The sequence below is a fragment of the Ciona intestinalis genome, chromosome 8 (genome assembly GCF_000224145.3).
Source record: "Ciona intestinalis chromosome 8, KH, whole genome shotgun sequence".
Classification (NCBI taxonomy): Eukaryota; Metazoa; Chordata; class Ascidiacea; order Phlebobranchia; family Cionidae; genus Ciona; species Ciona intestinalis.
The window spans coordinates 5,977,727-6,003,369 of NC_020173.2; the positions used below are offsets into that span (position 1 = coordinate 5,977,727).

Sequence of the window (25,643 nt, forward strand, 5' to 3'; positions counted from 1 at the left end):
GTTTCCAATACCCTGGGCCGTTTATTGCTTTAAACTGCTGGTTTATGTTTAAAACAACAAGTCTGTGATCCGATTTAATACTGGGTTCTATATCACAGTTTTTTATATGTGGTGTTAGACCTTCTGAAACAAGATAAAAATCGATGCGACTTCCGGTGAAAGGATTTTGTTGGACGCGGGAAAATCTCCGCTGCCTCGGGTTTAATTCCCTGAATATATCAACCAGATCAAACTCTTTCATATAGTTCTTAATTTCCGAACTGGATTTACCATTTGCGTGTTTGTTGCCCGGTGACTTGTCTAGATCATTTGACAGAATTGCGTTAAAATCTCCTCCTATTATAGCGTCGTTATCTAAATAATCGTTTATTATCCCGAAAAACGAATAAAAAAAATGGGTTGTCGGAGTTTGGTCCGTATACATTTGCCAGTGTAAGCCGTTTTGGTCCTGCCGAAATCGAGACGATCAGGAATCTTCCTTCAGTATCGCTCTCTGTATGATGTACAGTCCAATTCTGTTGTGGCGACAACAGAATGCAAACGCCTCGGGCGGAGGTAGTACCGTACGAAAAAAAGGTTTGCGCGTTTCCCCACTCGCGTTTCCACATTACCTCTACATCCAAGCTACTATGTGTTTCCTGCAATAGGATTACGTCGAATTTTTTGTTTTTTAAAAAACGGAAAATACATTTAGTGGAAGCAGTAGAACCGATCGTTGGATTCATGGACAAAACCTTCTCGGTGACAATTACCACACTTTACTCCGTAATTTTCTCCACCGTGGCTTAAAGATTTTGGTGAAGGTTGATCCACAGAAGGGCTCTAGACCAATCTTCGTTTTCGTTTTGGTGTCGTGATAATGTTTGTTGTTTTCGCCTCGGTTTCTTTAGGGGCGTTTTCTTTATCTTCGTTCTTGCCCGCGGGCTCGCTAGCCATGTTCTTATCAGGTGACGTGAGCGCGTCAGGAGCTCGAGGTGCGTTGGATACGCTTCTTGCTTGAGGCAGCGCGGGAAACTCGTTTTTTCTGTTCGGGCATTCCGCTTGCTTGTGCCCGGTTTGCTCGCAAAGTTTACAGGTCCTTAATTGGCCGCTGTATGTCACGTAGAGTTCCTCCCGTTCAACCCTTATGTAGCTTGGCAGGGGGGATCTATCAATGTCGTTTTTCTTTATTACCGCAATTCTGGTGCCCAACAGCTTTCCGTTTTTATCCTTTTTGGACCTTACCTCTTGCACGGCTACATAGTATTGCAAAGCTTCTGCAATACTTTTGTTTTGGAGTGGTACCGGGACCCAACCAATCAAAACTTCAATATTTTCGCTCTCATACAGAAATGTATGTTTGATTTTGTTGTCTTTTCTCAATAAATCAAGAAGTTCCATCACCGCATCTCTGGAGGTACACGTAATATCGATTTTTGATTTTTTTCTTTCCACAATACCAACTACTTTGTCAATTGAAAACTTCATTCGTTTCAGCAACTCGTATACATCCTCTCTCTTACATGGTTCCTCTGTCTGGAACCACAAACAGCAAGGCCTTTTTAATTTAACATTGGTGTTTCTCTTCACTGCCTGTGACTAGCTAACCTGTTGCTGTATAACCATTTTCGTGGATAGTAGGAGGCAACCTTCCACCACGACAGCCAGAACAGAATGCCAAACAATCCAACATTTGCATTTTTTAGTTTATTTATGCTTCTACTGCCCACGTGCGGAACGATTCGAAACGATTCAAGCGGTCCCGGTTCCGGTTTCGATTAAAATAAAGAACAGCTTAAATAAGTTGGCTGTGGTTATTTATTTATTAATGCTGAAAGTGACAAGAATTCAACAATGAAATGGACATATAATAAATTGAAACTGTAATTAGGTAGCGTTTGTCTATAGGTTCAACTAAAGCGACTTTCTGCAAAATAGAACAGGATTAAATAAATACCTTCATAGTTTATGTGGCTGGCGTTGGTGGAAAGCCACTACGGCACGACAAGCCCCCAGCCAATGGTAGTGGGTTTCTACTTAGGTGAGAAACCCTTGCGGGATGTTACTGTCCACGCAGGTTAAAGAAACCCCCATAGACAAAAATGATACAACGAAGGCACATACACATGTGTACGACGACGACGACAAAAAGACAAAAATATTACAACGATGTGCAAATACGAAAAGTGCAACACAGCATGCAATAAACACAACAGCTCAATTATAACCAAAATTGGACGACTCTAAAAAGTAACTAAAGCGGACATAATCATTGAAATATCTTCAAAGAAAAAAAGGTTCAAATCCTGAAAGATAATCATCTGCAGTGTACACCATATTGTATGTCCGACCACAAGGAATCGAAGCCAGTAACGGCTCCGCATGTCCCAATCAAACGGTAAGCCGCCATGTCGGTACCGCGATACTCTCGTCGTATCTTCACACAATATAATAGCGTCCGGATGTTACGCACCGCATCGACCATTACGAAACTGCATCAGGTTGTTACGAACCGCAGACAGTGACCTAAATATTCGAGCGTAGCATCACTTTGGTAGTGACCTAAATATCTAGCGTAGCATCACCAGCGGCGACGTCCACGCAACAACCTAACCGTGACGTAACTCAATCAAAACTGACGTAACCGGACCGAACGCAGGGCCATGACAATGCTCTGACCCATCGTATCGACGTCGTAACGTAATTGTGACGTGGCCATCGTCCCAATCACGCTACATGACGTTTTAAAATAAAAATAGTCTGGTTTAAATAATATTAGAAGGGTTTCTATTTGACGTTTTACATTAAAATAGTCTTGTTGTAAAAGTATTAAACGGGTTTTTATTTATTTTATGCGCATTTATTATAATGCGTGTTAATATTACTCGAGTATTTGTGTACCAACACAGCGTTCTCACCAAGCGATCAGAACAGTACAGAATCATTAAGGGATTCGATCTTTGTAGACGAAGTACACAATAGAGTGTACAACAACAAAATCTGATCCAGCAAGATGTTCGCCATAGTTTCATTGCATATATTTCAGTGACATGCAAAATGCACTATAGTAGTGACTGACAAAAAAAACTGGCAACATTAGGTCCAGCAGATAAGGGACCTCAATAGAAGGCAACACTGTAAGAGTGCACCAGTTAACACGCTCACACATACTAACACACAAATGATATACTTCAAACCCCAAACCATTTATCCTTATGGAGTCTTCGTCTTTGTTCTTCGTCTGCAAAATAAGGATAATAATTACGTCACACGATATTTTTAAAGTGGGTAAAGACTACATTTGATTGAAGCCATCCTTAATTGTAGTATTTGGCCATTGTTATGGATATTAGGTTTCTGAAGACTCGTTATTTGTACCAAATTTAAAAACACTTTGTTGTTACTACTGAAGTGGCGCAACGTGCACTTCGTAACTTAGTTTTTTTATTAGAATGTCTGCAGAGACAACGAGGGAAGAATACCCGGATGTCTGGGAATCCCCAGTAAACTCCAGCCATTCGGGAAGTTACTACAATACGTTATTTTGTTGTTACGTTATATTGTGTAGTGATAATAGTAATAGAAACATAAGTTACCTTGCGCTTTCCTTCTGCAGCTTTTTTTGCCGACTTTTCTGTAACAATGTAAACGTTAAATGTAGGTTTGTATATAGTAGGGTGGGGAAGATGGAACAACTTTTCATTCTATTTTCTCTTCCCATTTGGTAGAAAACAAAGAACATTCAAAGAATTATAAAACCATATCCTTACGGCGACTCCCATAGACCATTGTTAATTGTTTAAAACACGATCAAGATATTTGGATATTATTTGCTAAAAGTGTCCCATCTTACCCCGCGGTCTTATATTATTCTGTCATTAATTACCTTCGTTCTTGCTTTCGCTCGTGAAGATCCGGTTATTCCTCTGCGACGTCACATACCATATTCTAAAAAATACCAATCTCCCTAATCTGCATTTTATAACAATAAAGATTGTGACGTAACAATAACTTACGAAGTGGGTTCTTCTGTTGCGTCATCACCACTTCGTGACGTCACATAATCGATGTATCTAGAAAAGAGCTTATGTACGTAAAAATGCCAATTCTGATTATACTTTACCAATGCTTTGACTTCTTGCTTCACGCTCATGGCGCAAATAATATAATGTACAAGTAGTATGCCTTGCGTCGACGCTGAACGCGCATGGGGCCCCATGATAAAACCGCAGCGAAGCGCACGAGGAGAAGAAACCGCATTATTGTGACGTCATACACTACCGCGCATGTGTTTGTCAAGGATTGACCTAACTATGACGTAATGTCAAGGATTGACGTAACTATGACGACGACGACGCGGCGACGACACATCCACTTTTGACATAACGATACAGTTATGACGCAACAATACCTAAATCTGTGACGTCATCTCGCGACTGACGTATAGTGACGTAATACCGAAACGTCGAGCAAATGCGGAAATCAAAATCGCATGAGAAACGAATACGTACTTAAATTGCAAGGCACAATACTTAAATTAAATAATTTTAGTATGATAAATAATGCTAAGATAATGTATTGTAATAGTAATACTGTAGTATAAATATTAAGCTGTCATAGGTTATTATAATCCGATAATAAAGTAATACTTAACTTAAACCTTGAAATATAATCCCAAACTGGTACAGAACAAACTTCATCCAAACTTCCACGTTGTGTAAAGGACAAGCGTTGTAAGGCTGGTGTTTTATACCCGAGGTTTAATCAACGAAAAGCGAGGGTAATCAACTAAAGTGTTTCCGATCTTGTTTTGTTTCGCATCCTTTTTCTCCCCGGAAATTTATACTGTAAGTTGGGACTTATATTCTTGTTTTTTATTGTTCGATGCTGTAGTACACTCAATATATTTACAAAAATATATACAGCTGCCTCGCGACTTTTAATTGCGTTGTTAGTTTTTAAAATACGATCAGGAAATATGGTGTATTATGTGCTAACGGTATAATTTATGACTGTCAATAATGTAATTTGAACCAAAACATATAGTGTAATGTTATTAAAGTGCACTCGTTCTTATTACCACACAAGAGCTAAATGATATTGCACCATTACATATTAAACAAGGGAGAGTAAAGCTTGAATGGATGAGCACGTATAAAACCATTAATGGTATAACATATTAACTAACCCTTTTACCACAACGGTCGACTAAGGTCGAGCAAAAATAAACCATAAATAACCAACAAAGCGATTTTCAGTCGCTATTGGTGACTGTGTAGCAGTAGATAAAACACAAATGTGTTATAACTCATTAAGACTTTAAGGACGTATGAGGATTGAGTGATTGGTAAAGAAGATGTGTAAATACACGTTGTAACACTAGTTAGCCTTGTTGTTCTTCTAAAAAACGTTTGGTGTTGGGAATTTGGACAAACCATAATCACGCTGTAATTGGGGAAAGTTAAAAGTTATTATTGTTTATATGAAGTGATTTTTGTTTAAAATATGTTTTAAATCTTCGCTATTGTAATCGAAATGACAAAATAAAGGTATTATTAGTATTACGTTTAGCTAAAAATATTGTTTCAGTTGTTTCAATTCAGAAAAATAATGTTAAAGTATGGTAGGGTAGGGGAAGATGGAACACTTTGTCAGACAAGACTTTTATAATTTTCATTTACGGTCCCTATTTTCAAAAAACAATCTTACAGAATTATTTGACAATATTATCACGACTTTATAAAGCGCGCGTCGAAACTGAAAACTGTTTTTAAATATTAAACAAAAATGTTAAGTATAAACAGTATATTTTGAACAAGTGAGAAATGCGAAAGAAGTAAGGTGCTAATTTTGAATGCTCGCTAAATCATAGTAAAGCCGATGAAATTTTGTAGTTTGCCAATTTGAACGATTAAACTAGTTTTAAAAGTTTATAAAAAAACTTAATATTTTGTACAATTTGATTATGTCTCATAAAATTAGTTTTAGTTATGTGAAAAAAGCTTAGATATAAACATAAGGAAAATAAGCAGAGGTCAAAATGACTTTAATTTGGAAGAAAAATAACAACAAAAAATTGTTTTAAAAAGAATGTTAAAACTTGATTTTTAAAGCGTACAGTATTTTTTGTGTTATTGGCGTGTATTTCTAATAATAAATTCACTTAATAATAAAATAAAAAAATAATAACTGTCTCGTCTTATCCTCTGTGTTTTTGAATTTGTAAAATAACACCAGCCGTGCGAACGCCTCGTGTGCCTTTTACCTGCTCACTCATTAGAGCTGCACTCTCTTATTTTTCCCATGCCAAACTTTAATTTTTTTCTTGTTTTGTTTCTTAAACATAAACAAGACTGCAGAGGAAATAATAAGAGCCCAAAATGAAACTAAGCTTAAAACTTAAAAAAAAAACGTTTTACGACCTTGACTATATAGGCACGCAGTTTCCCGTCATACGAAGAAACGTCGTTTAAACCGACGTTAGTTGATCTGCTCATACTCACCACGAAATTAAAACTGTTGTGATGGATGCGCGTGAACACTAGTACCGAGACCACCTGAGGCGTGCGATCTTGCACCTCTACTGCACCCCAACACCTGTCTGTGCTTCGTGACCCGTGGCCTGTACGGATACAATTTCTATTATATATAAACCCACAACAAAATGTGAGGTTCCTGTATAAATGTTCGTTCCCGATTTCCGGTAAAAAATCCGACGCCTTTTACGCTGTACGTCTCCAGCACGTAATTACCGATTGCGTGCGTAAGAATACGTGAATGGTTAAATGACGTCAAACTTCTATAATAAGTGATTGGCAATATCTAATATATATTTGTCCAACGCTTTTACGTTGTGCTCTTTCAACACGACGATTGCGTGAGTAAATATATACGTGACTGAAAAACATGACGTCAAACTTCTATAGTGAGTGATCGCTGGAGCAGAACGTATTTTCTCTCTCACTAGGTTCAGTCCAAGACAAATGTTTAAATGTCTACTAGTGTATATAGTGTACGCCAGAGCGCATACTAGACTTTAAAGTTACTTTTCACAATTTACATTCGCTTGTTTAGTTGTCTTACTTTAGGATTTGTAAAAATATTGGTAGTTAATAAGGTTTTAGTTATGTAAATGTCATCGTGACTCCGTTTTTAAGGGCCTCGATTAGAGCGTATAATTCGTGGTTTTTAATGATTAATTTTTGTCATTCCATGTCACAGACGTTTTTGAACAGTTATTAATCATTTCTGTAGTTGTACAATGAGCTATTTTTATTAAACTGTTTTTACTGAAAAAATTCCAATTCTTTTGTTTTTATCATTGTTTTGAGCACAAGTCATGGGCAAGCAAAATAGTAAATTGAAGCCAGAAGACATTCGTGACCTCAGGGCTGCTACTGAGTTTAATGAACATGAACTTCAAGAATGGTATAAAGGATTTATTAAGGTGTGTACTATGCTAAACTGATATGTTTCTTCACTATATAATAGCCATATATTTAAGTTACGTTCCTTCATTTTTACTTACCCTTGGCATAAATTATCGTAAAAATTTTTTTTACGTATTATTAAGCATATAATATATATATATATATTTTTTTTATATATATATTTTTAAGTTTTGGTGTTAGTAGATTGAGCGCAAACTTTCTGTAAAAATAATACTGTTTAATATTTCATATAACATGGCAGTATACATGGTTTTGGTATAGTAGTTTTTAATAATATATAGATTTTAAATTTTAACTGTTTAACTTTGATTTTTTATGGTTGTCACTTTTAACCAGGGATCTTTTTATATCGAGTTGTCACTTTTAACTAGAGACAGTACACCCATACTATGAAATACTGTAATGTTGTATTATATTAGGGCTTATCTGTGCAATACACTACAGCTTAACATAATTAATTTTACATTGAGAAAACATTGTACCTTATAAATAATAAACGATTGGAAAAAACTTTTACTGTTTCAATGTATAAGCTCGTAATATAATATTTATTACTATTTGTATTGTTATTGTCCACACTGTAAGTGCTGTGACTCATCCAAATGAAAAATTCATAATTTATTTAATTTGCAAAAGTGAGTTTACATTTCGTTCTAAGTGACTGCGTTGGTTATGAATTTATAAAGACTGGCTGGCACCTTTAAAGTTTACAAATTCAAAGGTGTTTACAATTCTCTAAAGTTAGGTGTTATTGTAATTTAATTAAATTGTGCTAAATTATAGTTAAGTGATATTGCATGAATTCTTTACCCATTTATTTTTAAGACTGTTTTTTTCTCAGTAATTGCGGTTATATTTTGAATTAATTATAAAATATATATATATATATATACATTATATTTAGTATATTTAATATACAATATATGATAATTACTATTATTTTAATTCAATTGTTATATGAATTTGCAATATTGTACTTAAAGTAAAATTCGTCTTTAAATAGTACCTTTACTATCTGATTTTTATTTCATAACTTTTGATATTGATAAAAGCATTGTAGTAGTTTCAATTTAGATACTCCTATTTGAAAAAAACTGTTTTTACCTAAATTTTAAACTTCGCCCAGTATTAGTAAAGTTAACTATTATTAGAAATTCATTGACATTATTTCAGTAAATGCTTAAAAATTTATTTTTTTTTTTAGATAATATTTTTTGTCAATGTGGTCATTATAAAATGGTACGCAGTTTTTCCAGTATAATAATAATAACTTGATTTGTCTCTTCCATTACGATAGCAAAAATTTAAAAATATTTTAAATGAAATGAAAGGTTATAGCGACAAAACAACAGTTGTTAAAGCATGCTTACAGTTAAAAACATATTTACATTTAGTTGGAAGAAAATAAGCGTGGTCGCTACACCTACCAGACAAAAAGCCATTTATATTTAATTATTTTTAAGTTAAACTTTAAATAGAAACAAAAGTGTGCGTAACGGCAAAACCAATTCAAAAAGTAAAATTTTTCAATTTTTATTATTCTCGTAATTATTGTTAAATCAATGGCAATCATGGAAAATCATTCGAATGTTTCGATTAAACTTTAATGTAGCTTAGGAAAATGTCATAAATATTTATGCAGAAATATCTCATTGATCTTTACATTACGTTTGCACTAGAAAGATAATTTACTAGCATAGGATATATTATAATTGTGGTACGTGATTTTTCAAAAAACCTAAAAAACAAACATATATTATATATATATTATATATATATGCTATTTTATTAGTTGTATTTTGTGTTTTGGTTCGGTATCTTAAAACTTCTTTGAAAATAAAGTTTTAAAAAAATAATTAGCGTTCAATGTTCAAACTATCATTTTGCTGCCTCGGTTCTAATTAAAGTCCCCTGCTCTAATTAATTATGATCTTTGCTACTGTAGTCGAAGAGATAAATAACGTTCATGTTATCTTATGTATAACAATTTGTTAGTACTTTATATTGCCACTGTTGTTTATTGTTACATTATAATGTAGGATTGTCCTTCCGGAAACTTAACTATGGACGAGTTCCAGAAGATCTACGCAAACTTCTTCCCACAAGGAGACGCCTCAAAGTTTGCAGCTCATGTCTTCAGAACGTTTGACTCAAACGGCGACAGTAAGTAGACAAATTCTACTCTCAGGTCTTAGTAATAAGTAATAACACCTTCGATTTGGGACTAGGTTGGCCTAGCCCTAAATATAACAATGCCTAATTGGCATTTGATATCTGTGAAAGTATTAAAATATTATTTATGCTTAAATTGCCTAGCTATTAAAACCGTAACTTAAATGTTAGTTTAAGTTGCTCTGTTTTATATTTAAACCAATAATTTCTTAGCTATTTTGGCATAAGTGTAACAGTAGAACTGTCTGGGGTCAATTTTTGATTCAAGAGCAATATCATGTGTTGTAAGACCTTAGTTTTGCCTCTAAAAATGAGTTTTATCTTAGTGTTAGATGTCTATAAAAACTCAGAGCTAAAGACTTCATTCGCCACATTATTCAAGAATGTTTTTATGTTTGACATTATACTATTTTATTCAATTTTATTGATATTTTCCTGAATTAATAAAGATGAAAAAGCAAGCCCTATGGTGTATAAGGGCAGTAGTCACTTACAAAATATTTTCGTTAATTTTTTTTACTTTCCAAAGGTACAAATTATTAAAACATGAAAGCAGTAATATAAATTGCTTTCGCCTCACCCAATAATTTTAGATTTGTCCGCTGATAGTTTTGAAATAATGGCCACCTTTGTATGTTACGAAATATTTTATAAATTATGGTGTTGGAATACTTCAACCTAACATAGGGTTGAACATATTTCTAACTCATGTAAACATACATTATACATTGTTTTGCTCTAAAAGCCAACTTGTAAAACATTGTAATAGCTGAAGGCATTTTAATGGCAAAAAAACAGTTAAAATTATCAAGTTTTAATTTGTATTTTACCACAAAGTAGAAGTGTAGAGTTATAACTATTTATTTTCTTAGCCAAAATGACGCACTAAAATTTATATACTGTAGAGATCAGTGGTTATAAGCTGCTTAAGGCAGTCTGACAGCCATTCGGATTAATTTGTGTTTAGTTTAATCTTAATTTCTGTTTATTCTCAACATTTGCATTATCACTATTCTACGCTTATGTGTGCCACTGTTTTAACATAATTATTAATTATTAAACTTGTATCTAAGCAGTTTGTTTTATCTGTTTTTTAGCAGTTTGTTTTATCTGTTTTTATCTGTACATAGATAGAAGTGACAAGAAATAAATGGAATATTTATTGTATTTTAATCCACACTGTAGGGAAGCTAAATGATTTAACTTGTATAAAATTATCATGCATAAAATTAATTTGATGTTTAAAAATCTGCATGCTTAAAAATCCGCAAAGTAATTTTTTTGCTAATAGACACTTTCACTTGTGACCTGTTGCTATTATCACTTAAAAAGTTGCATCCTCATTTTTGCCAGTTTTTTAATAAGTTTTTAGTGTGCTATAAGCCTATATATACACACATATATTATATATTAAGATGGGATACCTTTAGCACATAATATCCAAATGTTCTGATCAGGTTTTAAACAATTTTTAACGGTTTATGGAAGTCGTGAGGTTGCGGTTTTATAATTCTTTGAATGTTCTTTGTTTACTACCAAACTGAAATAAAACAAGAAAAAATAATTAAGTTATGTCTTATCTTCCCCCACCCTACTATATATATATAATATCATTAATATATATATGAATTTAATTATTATTCTGCTTTCAAAACTATTTGAATATCATGAAAAATTAATTTATCTTTGCTGAAAATAGAAAAAGGCAATACAAATTGTCCTATTAATGTCAAATAAAACGGCATAATCACATAATGCCTTATAAATTACATAGCACTTAAAAACCTAAAAGTATTGCGAAATATAGTATTAACCTTGCATACATTGCAATTTGTTTACAAACAGTGAAAATTGCTGATTTAACTTGTATAATGCAGTTGGCAGCATTTTAAAACTAATGTATAATGAATATGCCCAGTAATTAAGATTAGCTTGGGGCATTGGGTGTAAAACTGTAAACTTATAACCGAAAATTGGGTTTGGATTCTTTGGATAATCTTACATGTAATAATATATATATATATAGTGGGGTGGGGGAAGATGGGGTACCTTTAGCACATAATATACAAATATCCTAAACATGTTTTACACAATCAATAACTGTCTATGGGTGTCAAAGGGATATGGTTTTAGAATTCTTTAAATGTTCTTGGTTTACTACCAAATGAGACGAAAAAACGAAATGAAAAGGTGACCTATTTTTTCACACCCCACTAGTGTATAGTCTAAATTAAAAGATGGTACCCAAAAGTTAAAATAATTTGAAAAACACTTTTGATGTCCTAAAAACCTTAAAAACAGCTTGTTAGTGTATTTTTAAGCATGACATCACAAACAGTCTTTTTTATGCCAGGTACAATCGATTTTCGGGAGTTTATTGTTGCGCTGAGTGTCACTTCACGTGGAAATTTAGAGGAAAAATTAAAATGGGCGTTCTCGATGTACGACTGCGATGGGAACGGGATTATTTCAAGAGATGAAATGCTGGAGATAGTTAGGGTAAGAATTTCGCACAAAATCTGGATGACATTGCTAAATTGCAGTGACATTCAAGTGTAAGAAAAAACCTTATAAATTTATGTGTTAAATGCCGTGTACTTTAGCTCTGCTTAGTACAGATGCGTCCGAGTAAATGCTATTTTTGCCCAACTTAAGTGCTAAAATATATATATCGTCACCCCTGGTTTAAAAGTTGGGAACACATGCTTTCTTGTCACCCCTAGGCCATAACGTTACGTCATGTACCGCTTTAGAAAAGGGTAAAAGCTGTTTTACTGTTTTAGGCTTACTTGGATGCTAAAATACATAATGTCCCCTGTTTTAAAAACTCGTAATACATGGTATCCTTAATACCCTCACCAATACGCCATGCATAGCAATATTGCGCACAGCTGTAAAAAATCCTTTAAAAAAAGATGATGAAATGCTTTTTACATTGAAGGCGATATACAAGATGGTAGGAGCAGTGATGAAAATGCCTGAAGACGAATCAACCCCAGAGAAAAGAACCGACAAAATATTTAAACAGATGGATAAAAACTTAGACGGTAGGATAAATAGATGTTGAGCTTTGTTCTGTAATATAGGGCTTCCAAAAACTGTTTGCTTGCAACCCGATTCGTTTTTTTCACAACCCTTCACAGTTGCATCTATACAAACATACAAAGCACACGAGGATATAAAAAACTGCGAAAAATACATGTCTGACTGCGATGCGGTGTGGCGCCGTCAGTCTTACAAAGGACTTGGCTTTCCGGGTGTTGGGGTAATGGTCCAAATCGAGACCTAAATCCCAGAATCAGGGCCTAAATCCCAGCACAAGGCCTAAATCCCAGATCCTTGACAAGGATCTCACCCATAAAGTATAAAAAAAACCTTTAGTAGCACTAGCAGCAGGATAAGGGTTTGCGAACTTTTCACTCATTGTTTCACCACGTCTGTTAAATCATGCCGGCAAATCAACATACATATAAATACTATACTCTGTAAAGTTAGTTGACTCTCTGGGACCCTGAAATTGGAACCCCAGTTTGGAAAACCCTCTATAAACTATGTTTCCTACTCTTAGGTTCATAAATGTCTAGTACTAACTCTTTAATAAAAAAGGTTCTTTAATTAAAACACAAACCAAAAGTTTTCTTCAATTAATTTTTATTTTTTTACAAGATACATATTCAATTGATTTTGATATATTTAAATGAATGGACAGGGCAGAGTTTTTACAACCAGCTCTATAAAAACATTTGTCCCAGATAAAGTGTAGGCTGTAAAGTGTTAGGTAGGTGTGAATTATGCCTAAGTATACATAGCAAAGTTAGCAAAAACAAAAATACTGTTGTAAGTATACAATAGTCATGGTTTTAAACTGTGCCAACATTACTCAAAAACATGTTTTTGTTACATGGTATATATCTCGACACTGCTACCGTTATGGGTGTGTGTGTGCTTGGTTTAGACATTTAACGGTAGTTTCTCTAGCCCAGTGGTCGCTAATGTTTTTTTTTTAAATAAACAAAAAAACTTAAAAACTATTACACAGAAAACATAAAAACTGTTACACAAAAAACATAAAAACTATTACACAAAAAACATAAAAACGGTTAAACACATTACCAATATGGGTCTATGTATCCTTGGTCAAGACATTTAATGGTAGTTTCACCAGCCTAGTGGTTACTAATGGTTTGTCTAAACATATACACTAAAAAAACATAAAACCGGTTACACAGAAAACATAAAAACTGTTAACACAATACCAGTATGGGTGTATGTGTTCTTGCTCAAGACATTTAACTGTAGTTTCTCCAACCCAGTGGTCACTGAAGGTTTGTCTAAAAAAAATACACAGAAACCCAAAAAAACTGTTAAACACAGAATTGTATTTTTGGTACACTTTACCTGGGTATGAGGTAAAAAGTTGGGCACTTTTGTTACAATTAAACTGTCTTACCATCTAAAGATATATAAAGGTTTATTAATCATTTTTAATTTGTCTATTGCATTTTAATGTTGAAATAAGTTCTGTCCATTGCATGCTATGGACTTGAAAAGCGCCTGGTTTTTAATCTTAGTCAAAATGCCACCATGAAAGAACTCGTGTTGTTGTTTACTGTTATGTGATTGTATACGCTGGCCTACATTTTTCTTACAAAACATGTTTTCCAGCTGCTTATTCAACTTACGCAATTTAATTGGCATCTTGGGAGTTCTTAGCCTTAAATCAATAATGCCAATACCACATGTAAATTAGCACTGCAAATTAAAATCTACATTAATGAAACCTATATTAATCAAACTGTAATGAAAGTATATTACAATTTCTAAAGTGTTTCTTAATAAATAAATTTCTAATAGGCAATTTTCTTTATTTACTTTTGAAAGTAAATAATCCGCCTTAAAAAAATTGTTTTTGTTATAAAAAATGTTATGAAAAAATTTTTTTATAAAAAAAAGAGTTTAAAAAATTTAAAATTTTTATTCCTAGGCCAATACTCTTAGCTTGACTAACTCATGGTTTAAGAAAGCCACAATAAATTGCCCAAAGTGTATAATAGATAAAGCAATTGCCAATTACTAACAAAATTTAAACCAAAAATTGGTATCTCTTCTAAATTTAGCGATTTTGCAAATAAAAGTTGTCAATCTCTCAGTTATTTTGCGAATTAAAGGATCAAAAATAAATAAAAAGTTGTCAAAAATATATTAGACTAAGTTGGTCCCTGTCTACTTTTAAAGGTGCACAAACCTATTAGAAAGTTCTATTTAATATGAAACACTTTGGAAAAGCCATTGTAAAGGTAGAACGGTCTTAAAATTAATATTTACTTTGTATATATTGACAATGACAACATACAAACTCACATCTGTTCTTGTGTGGGCTATTTGCTAAGTAAACAATATTATTTTATATGAACTGAAAATTAATCATTTTAATAGGGTGCTTATAATATAGCCTACAATGATTACATTAAAGCTAAATTTAAATTGTTCATGTGTGAATTGTGCTTGCTATATAACAATAAGCAAAACCTATTTGTCTCAACTCTCAAATCAGTTTAATTTTAAAAGAGTAATGAAAAAGGCTGCCCTGTAAAGGCCATAGTATTTTAAGTTTTGATTTGGCAATTGGTATATCGTCGACGTAAAACCAAAGTAGCCTTTGTACCAAAAAAAGGTTGAAAAGCAAAGACGTCCGCATATAGTAGGGTGGGGGAAGATGGGACACCTATTTATTCTATTACTCATCCACATTTAGCAGTAAACAAAGAACATTCAAAGAAATAGAAAACCGTATCTACACGACTTTCATAGACCGTCGTTAATTGTTTAAAACATCACGATATTTAGATATTATGTGCTAAAAGTGTTTCCTGTCTCCCCCACCCTGCAATATATAAACATAATCAAGAAAACAAAACTTTCTCGATGTAATTTTTAAAAACTTAAAAATTCATCATGATTTTTGCTCACCCCATCATTAACCTTTGCCATCATTTCCCAATGTGTAGCTGTAACTAATTAAAGATTGATTCGTCTCATTTGAAGCGATAAGCTTCGCAGTCGACTTGCTAATGACTTGATCCCCATGGGGGCATTTATTGGTGATTGAACATTGCAGTAATTGTTGCATATTCATTAAATGTTAAGTCAAATGATTGGCGCCGATGCAAGGTGTCTATATAAAGGGCAGGCCCAAAATATCCCTTGCCCAAAAGTGTTAGTGCATTTACCACATTATTTAAAAGTTTACTATGTTTAACAACTAATAGTATAACTGCCTGTTAAACGCCCTATATTTTGGAAATCATTCAAAAACTAAATGCCTATATAGCAGTATAGCATATTTTGTTATTCATAGGGTAGCTTAGAAATAGGAGTTAGGTTAATGCTTTAATTTCCAAAAATGTTCAGCACCATATTATAAAGCTTTAGTGCCAAAATTTTGGCTGTGTGAAAAATCATGCATTGGATGTACGCATGTACCAATGAACATGCATTCACAAAGTATTTATGAATCGTTCTTACCATGAGTCACTCACGGCGTGAATATTATCATGCCTATTTTATGAAGGTGATTTAAATTTAACATAGAGAAAAAGCTTTTAAACTGTAAAATGACATGGAAACCAAACAGTACCCATTGATTCGTCAGGATCAATCTCAAAAACTTGATGTAGCGAATTACTTGAATCAGATAATGGTATCATTTTAACTAAGCAAACTAGAAAGTCGTTATGTTCCACATAAAAATGTTACATTTCTCACATAATAACATTTATTGTCTAAAAAAAGGGCGAAAAACCACATATTATAATGAGATCTTTTGTTTTATACTAAGTTTATATTAGGTAAAAGGTCATGACATCAACACTTTAAAACTTATCAAAGGTGACATTTTTACCACTTTACCCTCAAGCTCAGATACAGGTTTAAAGCCTGTCGCTACAAGCATAGGTGTATGTGTTCTTGGGAAATTTATTAGCAGTAATTTCTTTAACCCAGTGTACGAGTTGTCCATAAAAATAACAATGTTACTAGTTACGATTTGTACGTTATAGTAGAAATACCTTCTCACCTTTACCATAGCCTCCCGTGTTATAACAACCATGGTGATTTTTTTAACCCAGTGAACCCTAATGGGTTGTCTAAGTTTCCAGCTAAACAGAAAAAATGTACATACAAAGTTACATACGCTAGCTTATAATTTTGTTGATGCATAATTATTAATATTTTGGTTAAATTTTTTAGGGAGTATTTCACTAGAAGAATTTGTGGAGGGGGCGAAGAAAGATCCATCTATCGTCCGTTTGTTGCAGTGTACCCCTGGCTCTGGTGGACTTGGAATGTGAAAAGCAATTTAAGACATTTTGTTTTAAAATGCTTTTTAAAAAAAAAAAAGATTTTTTTTAGATTTTTGTTTGATTTTATCTAACATCAGGTAGTGAACGTGTATAGCCATTTGTGTCGTGCTCATTATTATTAATTGGATTCTATTCCTGTTTCATGTACGCTTAACCACACACTGGTTGGTACGCCAATTGCCATAAAGATTTTTTGTTATTTTTCTGGTTAAAACCTATAAGCTGAAAGCTATGTCGCAATTTTTGCTTATATTTTACAAAAAAAAATGATTTTTTTTCTCATCTTTTGTTGCTAATTTTAAGCATGAAATAACTGAAATTGATGTCATTCTATCTTTATATCATATATGAGTAGTAATTGTTAAGCATAGGAGAACTTGCACATAACAAAACCTATCTGAAACATGGTCATCATTTGGACACTCTCCTATAGTTGAATTTGGATTGTAAATTAGCGTTTCATTTACACATGGGCAAATGACTGAATGTGCAAGCAACACTTCTTGGATGTGAACCTTTCCCCAGACTTTCTCCAGACTAAAGTTTTATTTTGTCACAATCCAACAGAATGCCTTAATTTTGGAAACTGTTTAAATTATAGAAAAAAGTTAAATTTTCAGCAGTTGGCAAACTTACTGGCTGTATACAAATTCTGTTTATCAATCAAAATACAATATTTGTTACACAGTTTGGAATATATGCTAACATACTAATTCTCAATGATAACTTTTAAGATTTGTTAGCCTAAAAAAAGGCTAGAAATATGCTTTTTAATACTCCAAAAAGGCGGTATGGGTTAAAAATTGCTTTGTGGGACAGATTTGATAATTCTGCCATAGTTTGCCCTCTGCTGAAGTAAACCATTATCAAGGGTTTTATTTTTAACCTCATAACTGCTGCTGCATGAAAGCATCATTCAAATAGCTGTGTACATAAAATTTAGATTTGTAAATACTCGCTTTAAGTCTGGGATGTCTTAGAACAAATTTTACCGTAGTTCTCCATTAACAGTTATTTTTTATTTAAAATTTTGGTTGAAAACTTTGAAATTAATTTAAAAATTCTGGATTTTTTTTGAGTGTTTTATATTAAAAATCGTAAATATTTTTATAATTGCTTCAGTTTGTACCACAAGCTTTGAAAACTTTTAAAACATGCTTGTCTAAACACAAAATTGTCATTTGCTTTTATTTAAGATTAATTTGAAAATTAAAAATGATGAAAATTTATGTTTTTTAAAAACGAATCTACTAATTCAATTTTAACAAAAATTCCTAACTTTTATTGCATAACCTGACATAATTTGAATAACTTTTTGATGCATTTACTGTCCATATATTCTAATATGTCTGGTGTCTTTGGTGAAACACAGACTACATATTGTTCAATTTGTACTTTACTATTTGCAACAAAAATAAATTGTCACTTTAACATTATTCCAAACAACCGCAATGTAACCTGAAAGACTTGCACACCATGAAGACGGCAGGCTTTGCACTTACAGAAATACAAAAATGCACTAAAAATTGTCATTTCTACCAGGTGTCATTCATTTAACTCATTTTGCACAAAAAGGTAAAAATCTTGTTTTTTTGCATAAAAATCCTGTTTCTTTGCAAAAAATCTTGTTTATTAAAGTTAAATTCTTAAAAATTAAAGTGTTTTAAATTTTTGAGATTACAATTCCACTATAAAAGGTATTTGAATTCATGTTGAAATATGGTATAAGGTCGACTGCTGGTATGAGGTGCATTTGTAAAGGATAAATATAGTATAATGTCCCACATGGTGTATAGTTTGAAGATAAATCATTATTTGCCTTGGTACTAAAATATAAGGCTCAACGACCTTGTATGTCTATAGGGTTACACCCATTTTATAACTTTACATGAGGTGTGTAAATACACCTGTGTTTGTATATTAGACACACAAATTATTATATGACTTGGAGCATGAGGTGTGCGAATATTGTGTATGTTTATTACTATTCAGACCTAGAAAGACTCCTATGAAAGTATATATTGAATATGAGGTGTTAAACGTAGTATGTTTGTTTTTTGGTGTATAAAAATAAACCCATGTGATAACTTGACCATGTGCATGAGATGTACAAATACACAATCTGTGTCTATTGTAATAACTAATGTCCAAACCACACTGGACAACATAGATATTTTAGTTTTAGTGAAATGTTGTATAGTAGGGTGGGGGGAAATGGGACACTTTTTCATTGTATTTTCTCATCCGTTTAGTAGTAAACAAAAATTGCAAATTCGTATCCTTACAACACCCATAAAGCGTTGTTAGTTATTTGAAACACGATCCGGATATTTGGATATTGTACGCCAAAGGTGTCTTTCAAAATCCTACTATATGAAAAAGTTCCAATCTCTTGTACAAACGCAGCCATCTCAGTAAATCATGACACTTTTTAGGCGTGAAAATGTAATAAAATGTAAAATCGCTTCGGAAAACAAACTGACAACAAGCAGTGACGACAACATGACGACGGCTAATATGATGCAACAATATACTGTAGCACGGTGATGGAAAAATATAACGCACGCAGATAAAATTGGTTACATTACAAATTTTGAGTCATATCTCCACACGGTGCGATCGCGCGGTAATCAAAGTAGTTTTTAGTTTCAGTTAAAACTGAATATCATTCATCTCGGGTCGGTGGCGGGTACGTGCAGCACGGCGACGGTTTGTGCCCGCAGGTGGTTCTGAGCCCAATGGGCTGTCCGCTGCATCAGGACCTTTCTGGCCATTTGGACCTGAAATGTTTGAAGGTGCATGAATGAATGTGACTTGTTTATATTTCGGGCAATAGCAGATGATATGGCAATGGTACTCATTAGAGGTTCAGTTTTCTCTTTTTCACACCTTGTGTCCGCTTGCTAGTAACTTAGTAGGTGATCATGTTTTAGATTTTTTATGCATGGTTGACAATTTGAATAAACCTTAAAGCCACTTACTGCTGTAAGTAAAGTTAGTAGCCATGCCTTGGTTTGATTAATTCCAAAATAGCCAATCATTGTAACTTATGTGCTAGCATTTTGAATATTTATCCAATGAATGTAACTTGCTTTATCCTTACGTGGTAGGAAAACAGCAGTCGTTATAACACGAATGTTTCGTTTCATACGTGGTAACTCCTAAGCGGACACAAGGTGTATGATACAGAACACCCTGTTATAACGACTGTCATCTTCAAAACACACAAAGATAAAGCAGGTTATACAATATATACATTTTTTACCTTTAGGTTGTTGAATGCCACGGACTTGACCCATCAAGCAAGTAGATGGGTCGCAGTAACCAGGAGGACCAACAGAACCCTGTGGCCCAATGTAACCTGTGGGTCCAGGTAAGCCGGGTTCACCACGTTCTCCGTTACGACCATCTTTACCAAACCCTGGTGATCCTTGGGGTCCTAGGCATAGAAATTTGAAATTATTCTTATATTCTGATTTTATTATTTTATTTTACTGAGAAGCTGATAATGCCATTTCAGTTGTAATATTTATCTAACAAGTAAATATTTTTTGAGTTTTCTGTTGGTTATGCATTTTTACAGCACTAGATTTTGTGTTTTTTGAATGGTGGGACCTAATATTCTCACTCTTCTCTTATTTCTATTTGACTGAGAAACTGATGATGAAAAAAGTATCTCAGAAAATAAAATTAGTCGGATTTGGTTTTTGGTCAGTTTTTTTACAGCATTTAATCCTGTATGTTCTGGTTTGTAATGTAATTGTATAGGAATATAAAGGTCTATATATTGAAATTTACACAAGACATGTATTGGACTTTAACCCATGGGTTTTATTGGTGGTAGCAGTGGTAAGAACAAACATAAGTCAACCCAAATAGCTTTATTATGTAATCTGTTGTAGTGTTTTAGCTATTTCCGAGTGTATTTAAAAAGTGGGACCTAATGTTTTCACCCACCAAAGGGAGCATTTCTTTATAATTTTCCATTTTTTTAATAATTTTATAAAAAAAATAAAATTTACAAAATAGGTAATAATGTTTTTGGCATAGATAACATTCATTCATTTATTTGTGACCTAGAGGGTAGCAATACATTAAGTAAAAGCTTTAACTAATTTTAGTTACTTAATTAATGTAAATCATTTACCTGGAGGACCAGCAGGTCCTGGAAGACCAACGCTGCCAATTCCTGGCGCTCCTCTGTCACCTTTATCACCACCAAATCCTGAATGAATATGAATGAATGAATGAATGAAATTTATTTCGTCTCTTCGGTCACGATAACGAAGAACAAGAGAGTTGATAAAAAGCGAAAAGACGGGTAGTAACGGTAAAACAACAGTTGTTAAAACACGCTTATTGATAAAAAAGAAAGAAAGAATGTTTTGGATAAAAGGCGTGACCGTTACAATCCTGAAACACATAAAAGTTAAAACCAAATTTAAAAAAAAAAATTAAAAAAACGTAGTATTAACAGATTCCATGTCACAGAAAAAACAAGCTGTGTTATAATTATATTTTTTAGAAAACGTTTGTTTAAAATTTCAGGATTTTTTTCAGGAGAAGAGTTAGGGTCTAAATTTTGCATATTTCATTGAGTAGTCAAACAAATAATATACAATTCAAGTTTACCCAAAAATGTTATTACTTTTATTGTAGATTTTTATAGCACCAGTAGTATAATTAAGGTTACTGAGTTAAACTAACTGATATATTGTACCCAGCATATATGTATATATATATATATTAGTACTATAATCCTCACCTTTGGGTCCAGTACGTCCAGGCATTCCAGGAACACCCTGTGCACCTTGCATTCCAGTTTTACCAGGAAGACCAGATTGTCCTGCCAATGTTTTCAAGTTAAGTCAAGTTTTCAAGCCATGCTATATACATTATGTTCTATGTAGGTAAGGTCCTTTTTGAAAACCTAGAATTTAGCCAGACAAACTTAACTACATAGGACTTAAAATAAAGTATTATTTCACCTATGTTTCATACAGCCCATTACCATGACACCTACATTGTAACGACCAATTGCAGATTTCAGAACACTGTTCGCTCCATGTCTTATTCAAAGGCAAATTTGCCAATTATGTTTCATACAGCCCATTACCATGACACCTACATTGTAACGACCAATTGCAGATTTCAGAACACTGTTCGCTCCATGTCTTATTCAAAGGCAAATTTGCCAATTAGTAATAGGCTTTGAACCCAATACATTTCAGTCAGAATGCAAACAACAAACCACTAAAATTGTGTTTTCAGTGTTTAGGATAAAAAGTTACATTCATTCATTTAAACACACTGCACGTAATATGCATCATGTACCTTGTGGTCCTTGCTGTCCAGGTGGTCCAACAGGTCCAGGTCTTCCAGGAGCTCCACCAGTGATGATACCTCGGGGTCTGGTTGCTGCCATCATACCTCTCATCTCATCTGTTAGAATTTTAAGCATTATATGATTTGTATTTTGTCTTCGTGAGTTTTAAGTATGTTTTGTGATTTGTATTTTGTCTTCATGTGTTTTAAGTTTGTTTTGTGATTGGTATTTTGTTTTCATATGTTTTAAGTATGTTCTGTGACTTGTAAATTGTGTTACTGTGTTTAAAGTTTTGTTTTGTGTTTTTGTATTTTGTGTTACTGTATTTAAAGTATTTTCTTGTGGTTTGTAAATTGTATTACTGTGCTTAAAGTAATTATTTTGTGATTTGTATTTTGGTTACTGTTTGATGTAATGTTTGTGACTTGTAAATTCTGTTATGCCATATGTTGGCATGAATAAGCGTAACAGCTTTTTTCCAGGGTTTAGGTTCTAGGCTAAATGATTGTGGTAAATGTGACACCTAATGCTGACCATGGTGGTAACTCATTGTTTTGGAAAATTTGTACAATTCACATAGTATTTCTAAATATTCGCTACCGTAATCGAAGAGACAAATACAGTAAATATTAGTATTATTCCACACAATCTTGTTTTACAGCTTCACATTGCACATAATGCTGGTAAATTAAGCAAAATATGCGTGTATTAATAACACCTGATACCATAATGGCAACTATGCATACCTCGAAGCACCCTACGGCAAACTTCCAGAATCTTTTGGTCACTTGGCATGCGCCCCTGTTAAAAATATTAATAAATTTTGATGAATCTAAAATGGAGTAATATAAAACTCAATGCTGATTTAAACCTAATGCAAATAAGAATATGGTAATTTTATAGTACAATTAATTGGCTTTAACCATGGGTATAGTGGTTAGCGCACCCGCCTGTAACCCAGAGGTAATGGGTTCAAGGCTCGACGCTGCTACCATTGTTGGCGTATGTGTCCTTGGGCACTTAACGGCAATTGCTTCAACCCAGTGGTCACTAATGGGTTGTCTAAATTATCCGCCATACATAAAAAAAAATAAAAAAAATCCCCAAAAAATAATCACCCACAAAGTAACATACATGGTAACTCGTAAGCTGGCACGAGGTGTTAAACCCGTGTGATAACGACTGTCATTTCCGGCCACGCGAGGATAAAGTAAGTTACATTCAATTCAACCACTGAGGTAATGGTAGTACTAACTAGTTGTCTTGTACAGACTACTCAATGCCCAAAAAAGTAAGTGACCTTAATGTTACGCATACGCATTTACTGTCATGATAATGGCAAGTTTTTAGAAAAAACATGAGTGTAAGAAACATGTCCAAATATAGTGGCTGGGGGAAGATGGGACACCTTTTTAGGTATATTTTCACATTTGGTAGTAAACAAAGAAAAGAATCACAAAACCATATCCTCACAACTCTTATAGACCGTTATTAATTGTTTAAAATAGATTAGGATATTTTATATTATGTGCTAAAGGTGTCCCACCCCACAGTACTGCACATTGAATGAACTAAATACACACACCAAAGCAAACATATATCATCATTTATATTTACAGGAGGGCCTTGTAATCCAGGGACGCCTCTTGGTCCAGATTCTCCTTGTGGTCCTCGTGGCCCAGATTGGCCCCTGGGTCCTTCTGGTCCAATGATGCCCGGTGGTCCACCTGGCCCACGTTGCCCATTTTCACCCGGTGTTCCTGGCTGCAAATTTTTGTTTGGTTTATTAGAATATTAGGTGTTGGCATATTCTCATGTTTAAATTGTTTGTTTTTATAAATATTGAAGCGTTTGAAATGAAAATCGTATTATACAATATTAGATGTTGGCATATTCTAGTGTTTTAAATTCTTTATTTTTATAATTATTGAAACATATGGAAGAAATTAGTATTATTCTAATGCTTAAAATTCATTTTTTATAAATATTTAAATGTTTTAAATGATTTTTTTTAAATATGGAGAGTCATGTTTGTACTGAAATATTAGGCGATTTAGTGTTTAAAATTCAATTGAATAAGTGTTGCCAAGTATTTTTAGATCTGTGAGTAAATTGCCATTCACTATATCGCATGTAGAAGCAACAAGATTTACCTTAAACTGGTTATACATTTCAATACAAACTCTAAAAATAATCAAACCAGCACTTTGCTGTACAATCTAAATTAGATATTAAAATATCAACAACAAAAAAATATAGAAAAAAACTTACTGATCCACGTTCTCCTGGAGTTCCAGCAGTTCCCTAAAAATAGAGTTTAATATTATTTTGTACAAAAAAATAAAATTTCCACCTATTGAATATATTTTTTACCTGTGGTCCAGGGTTGCCTTCTGGTCCCTCATTTCCATCATTACCCTGATAAAGAAATAGAAACTTTAAATTTTAATTTGATCTTTTAAATGAATTAAAACAGACAGAAATCAATAATACCAGGACTTTAATGGCGTATATGTTAAAAATAGGATAAACATTTTTCATATTTTTATTAATCTTGCTTACCATAAAAAAAGAAATGAACAAATTTTGTTTTTTATTGGAATATTAAGACCGAATACTACTAAACAACTAGAAATAATTTACCCACAAAACCAAAAGTAACAAAAAAGTATTGAATTTATTTTTACACGAACATTTGTCTAGTTAAACAAATGTAAAAACTACTAAAAGGAAAGTCATGCAAATCAAGACTTATAAATCAACTTACAGGTTCTCCCTTGGCGCCAGTCATACCAGATGCTCCCTATAAAAAGGAAAGATTTATTAGAAAAAAAATACAAAATGTTGTGTGAACCTAATTCATACATTCTTTAAGTATGAATGAATGAATGAAAAAGTAGACTTATTTTAAAGCTACAGTTATTAAAGGTTTAAACAATTTTGAAAGGGTAATTTAAAAAACACATGTTTTTTTTATTACCACAAGGGTATTATATATGGCTGAGGTTCTCTGACTTACAGGGAACCTGGGATTCAGATTTAGGTTAATCAAAACGTGATATTCCTTTGCAGAGAACAGATTTTTAGACTAGACTTAAATTTATTTTTTTCTTATATTACGTATCTTTCATTTAAAAGTTTACCTGAAATTTTAATAAAAAAATTTAACGAAAAACAAACTTAAATAAAAATAATATTTTAATAGAAGTTTAATTACTTTGTGTCCTTTGATTCCAGGGAATCCACGTTCACCAGGTTGACCCTGAATACCTTGTTCTCCTGAATTACCCTGTTAAAAATTCATTTTAGATTCTATTTACAGTAATTATTTTATGTTAATTCTTTTANCCAGGC

At 33.1% G+C, this 25,643-nt stretch overlaps 4 protein-coding genes across 4 annotated transcripts in view; 1 reads left to right on the top strand and 3 right to left on the bottom strand.

Annotated features, from left to right (window-relative positions):
- Positions 1 to 339: 339 nt before the first annotated feature.
- Positions 340 to 2,730, bottom strand: LOC113474432. Its single transcript, XM_026835473.1, has one exon. It carries the CDS (start codon positions 1,465 to 1,467, stop codon positions 823 to 825), a length of 645 nt encoding a protein of 214 aa, XP_026691274.1. The 5' UTR covers positions 1,468 to 2,730; the 3' UTR covers positions 340 to 822.
- A 58-nt stretch (positions 2,731 to 2,788) lies between these two features.
- On the bottom strand, positions 2,789 to 4,171 carry LOC113474433. Its single transcript, XM_026835475.1, has 4 exons — positions 3,996 to 4,171; positions 3,866 to 3,927; positions 3,576 to 3,613; positions 2,789 to 3,220 (listed from the first exon to the last, which is right to left on the bottom strand). Exons 1-4 carry the CDS (start codon positions 4,130 to 4,132, stop codon positions 3,008 to 3,010), a joined length of 450 nt encoding a protein of 149 aa, XP_026691276.1. The 5' UTR covers positions 4,133 to 4,171; the 3' UTR covers positions 2,789 to 3,007.
- Positions 4,172 to 7,200: 3,029 nt separating this feature from the next.
- Positions 7,201 to 18,489, top strand: LOC100184110 (hippocalcin-like protein 1). The gene is made up of 5 exons (XM_026835474.1): positions 7,201 to 7,426; positions 9,470 to 9,593; positions 11,956 to 12,101; positions 12,544 to 12,649; positions 16,851 to 18,489. The coding sequence occupies exons 1-5, from the start codon at positions 7,319 to 7,321 to the stop codon at positions 16,949 to 16,951; spliced, it is 585 nt and encodes a 194-aa protein (XP_026691275.1). The 5' UTR covers positions 7,201 to 7,318; the 3' UTR covers positions 16,952 to 18,489.
- Positions 18,490 to 19,615: 1,126 nt separating this feature from the next.
- Positions 19,616 to 25,643, bottom strand: part of LOC445733 (collagen type IX-like) — a gene marked incomplete in the record, with an annotated part of 14,465 nt that continues 8,437 nt past the window's right edge. The window contains 15 exon segments of the mRNA NM_001032535.1: positions 19,616 to 19,743; positions 20,229 to 20,402; positions 21,111 to 21,188; positions 21,729 to 21,809; positions 22,298 to 22,363; positions 22,365 to 22,376; positions 22,379 to 22,405; positions 23,036 to 23,090; positions 23,907 to 24,053; positions 24,561 to 24,593; positions 24,663 to 24,707; positions 25,057 to 25,092; positions 25,507 to 25,569; positions 25,571 to 25,583; positions 25,585 to 25,586. Coding sequence (NP_001027707.1) covers positions 19,616 to 19,743; positions 20,229 to 20,402; positions 21,111 to 21,188; positions 21,729 to 21,809; positions 22,298 to 22,363; positions 22,365 to 22,376; positions 22,379 to 22,405; positions 23,036 to 23,090; positions 23,907 to 24,053; positions 24,561 to 24,593; positions 24,663 to 24,707; positions 25,057 to 25,092; positions 25,507 to 25,569; positions 25,571 to 25,583; positions 25,585 to 25,586 — 960 coding nt within the window.

Bases quoted from the DNA above. Each gene is read 5' to 3' on its own strand.
- LOC113474432 (XM_026835473.1), bottom strand. From the start codon at position 1,467: ATGAAGTTTTCAATTGACAAAGTAGTTGGTATTGTGGAAAGAAAAAAA.
- LOC113474433 (XM_026835475.1), bottom strand. From the start codon at position 4,132: ATGAGCGTGAAGCAAGAAGTCAAAGCATTGGTAAAGTATAATCAGAAT. The intron at 3,928-3,995 runs GTAAGTTATTGT...GGTATTTTTTAG, and splicing joins GCAACAGAAGAACCCACTTC to AATATGGTATGTGACGTCGC. The intron at 3,221-3,575 runs GTAACTTATGTT...CTTATTTTGCAG, and splicing joins CTGCAGAAGGAAAGCGCAAG to ACGAAGAACAAAGACGAAGA.
- LOC100184110 (XM_026835474.1), top strand. From the start codon at position 7,319: ATGGGCAAGCAAAATAGTAAATTGAAGCCAGAAGACATTCGTGACCTC. The intron at 7,427-9,469 runs GTGTGTACTATG...ATTATAATGTAG, and splicing joins GGTATAAAGGATTTATTAAG to GATTGTCCTTCCGGAAACTT. The intron at 12,650-16,850 runs GTAGGATAAATA...TAAATTTTTTAG, and splicing joins GATGGATAAAAACTTAGACG to GGAGTATTTCACTAGAAGAA.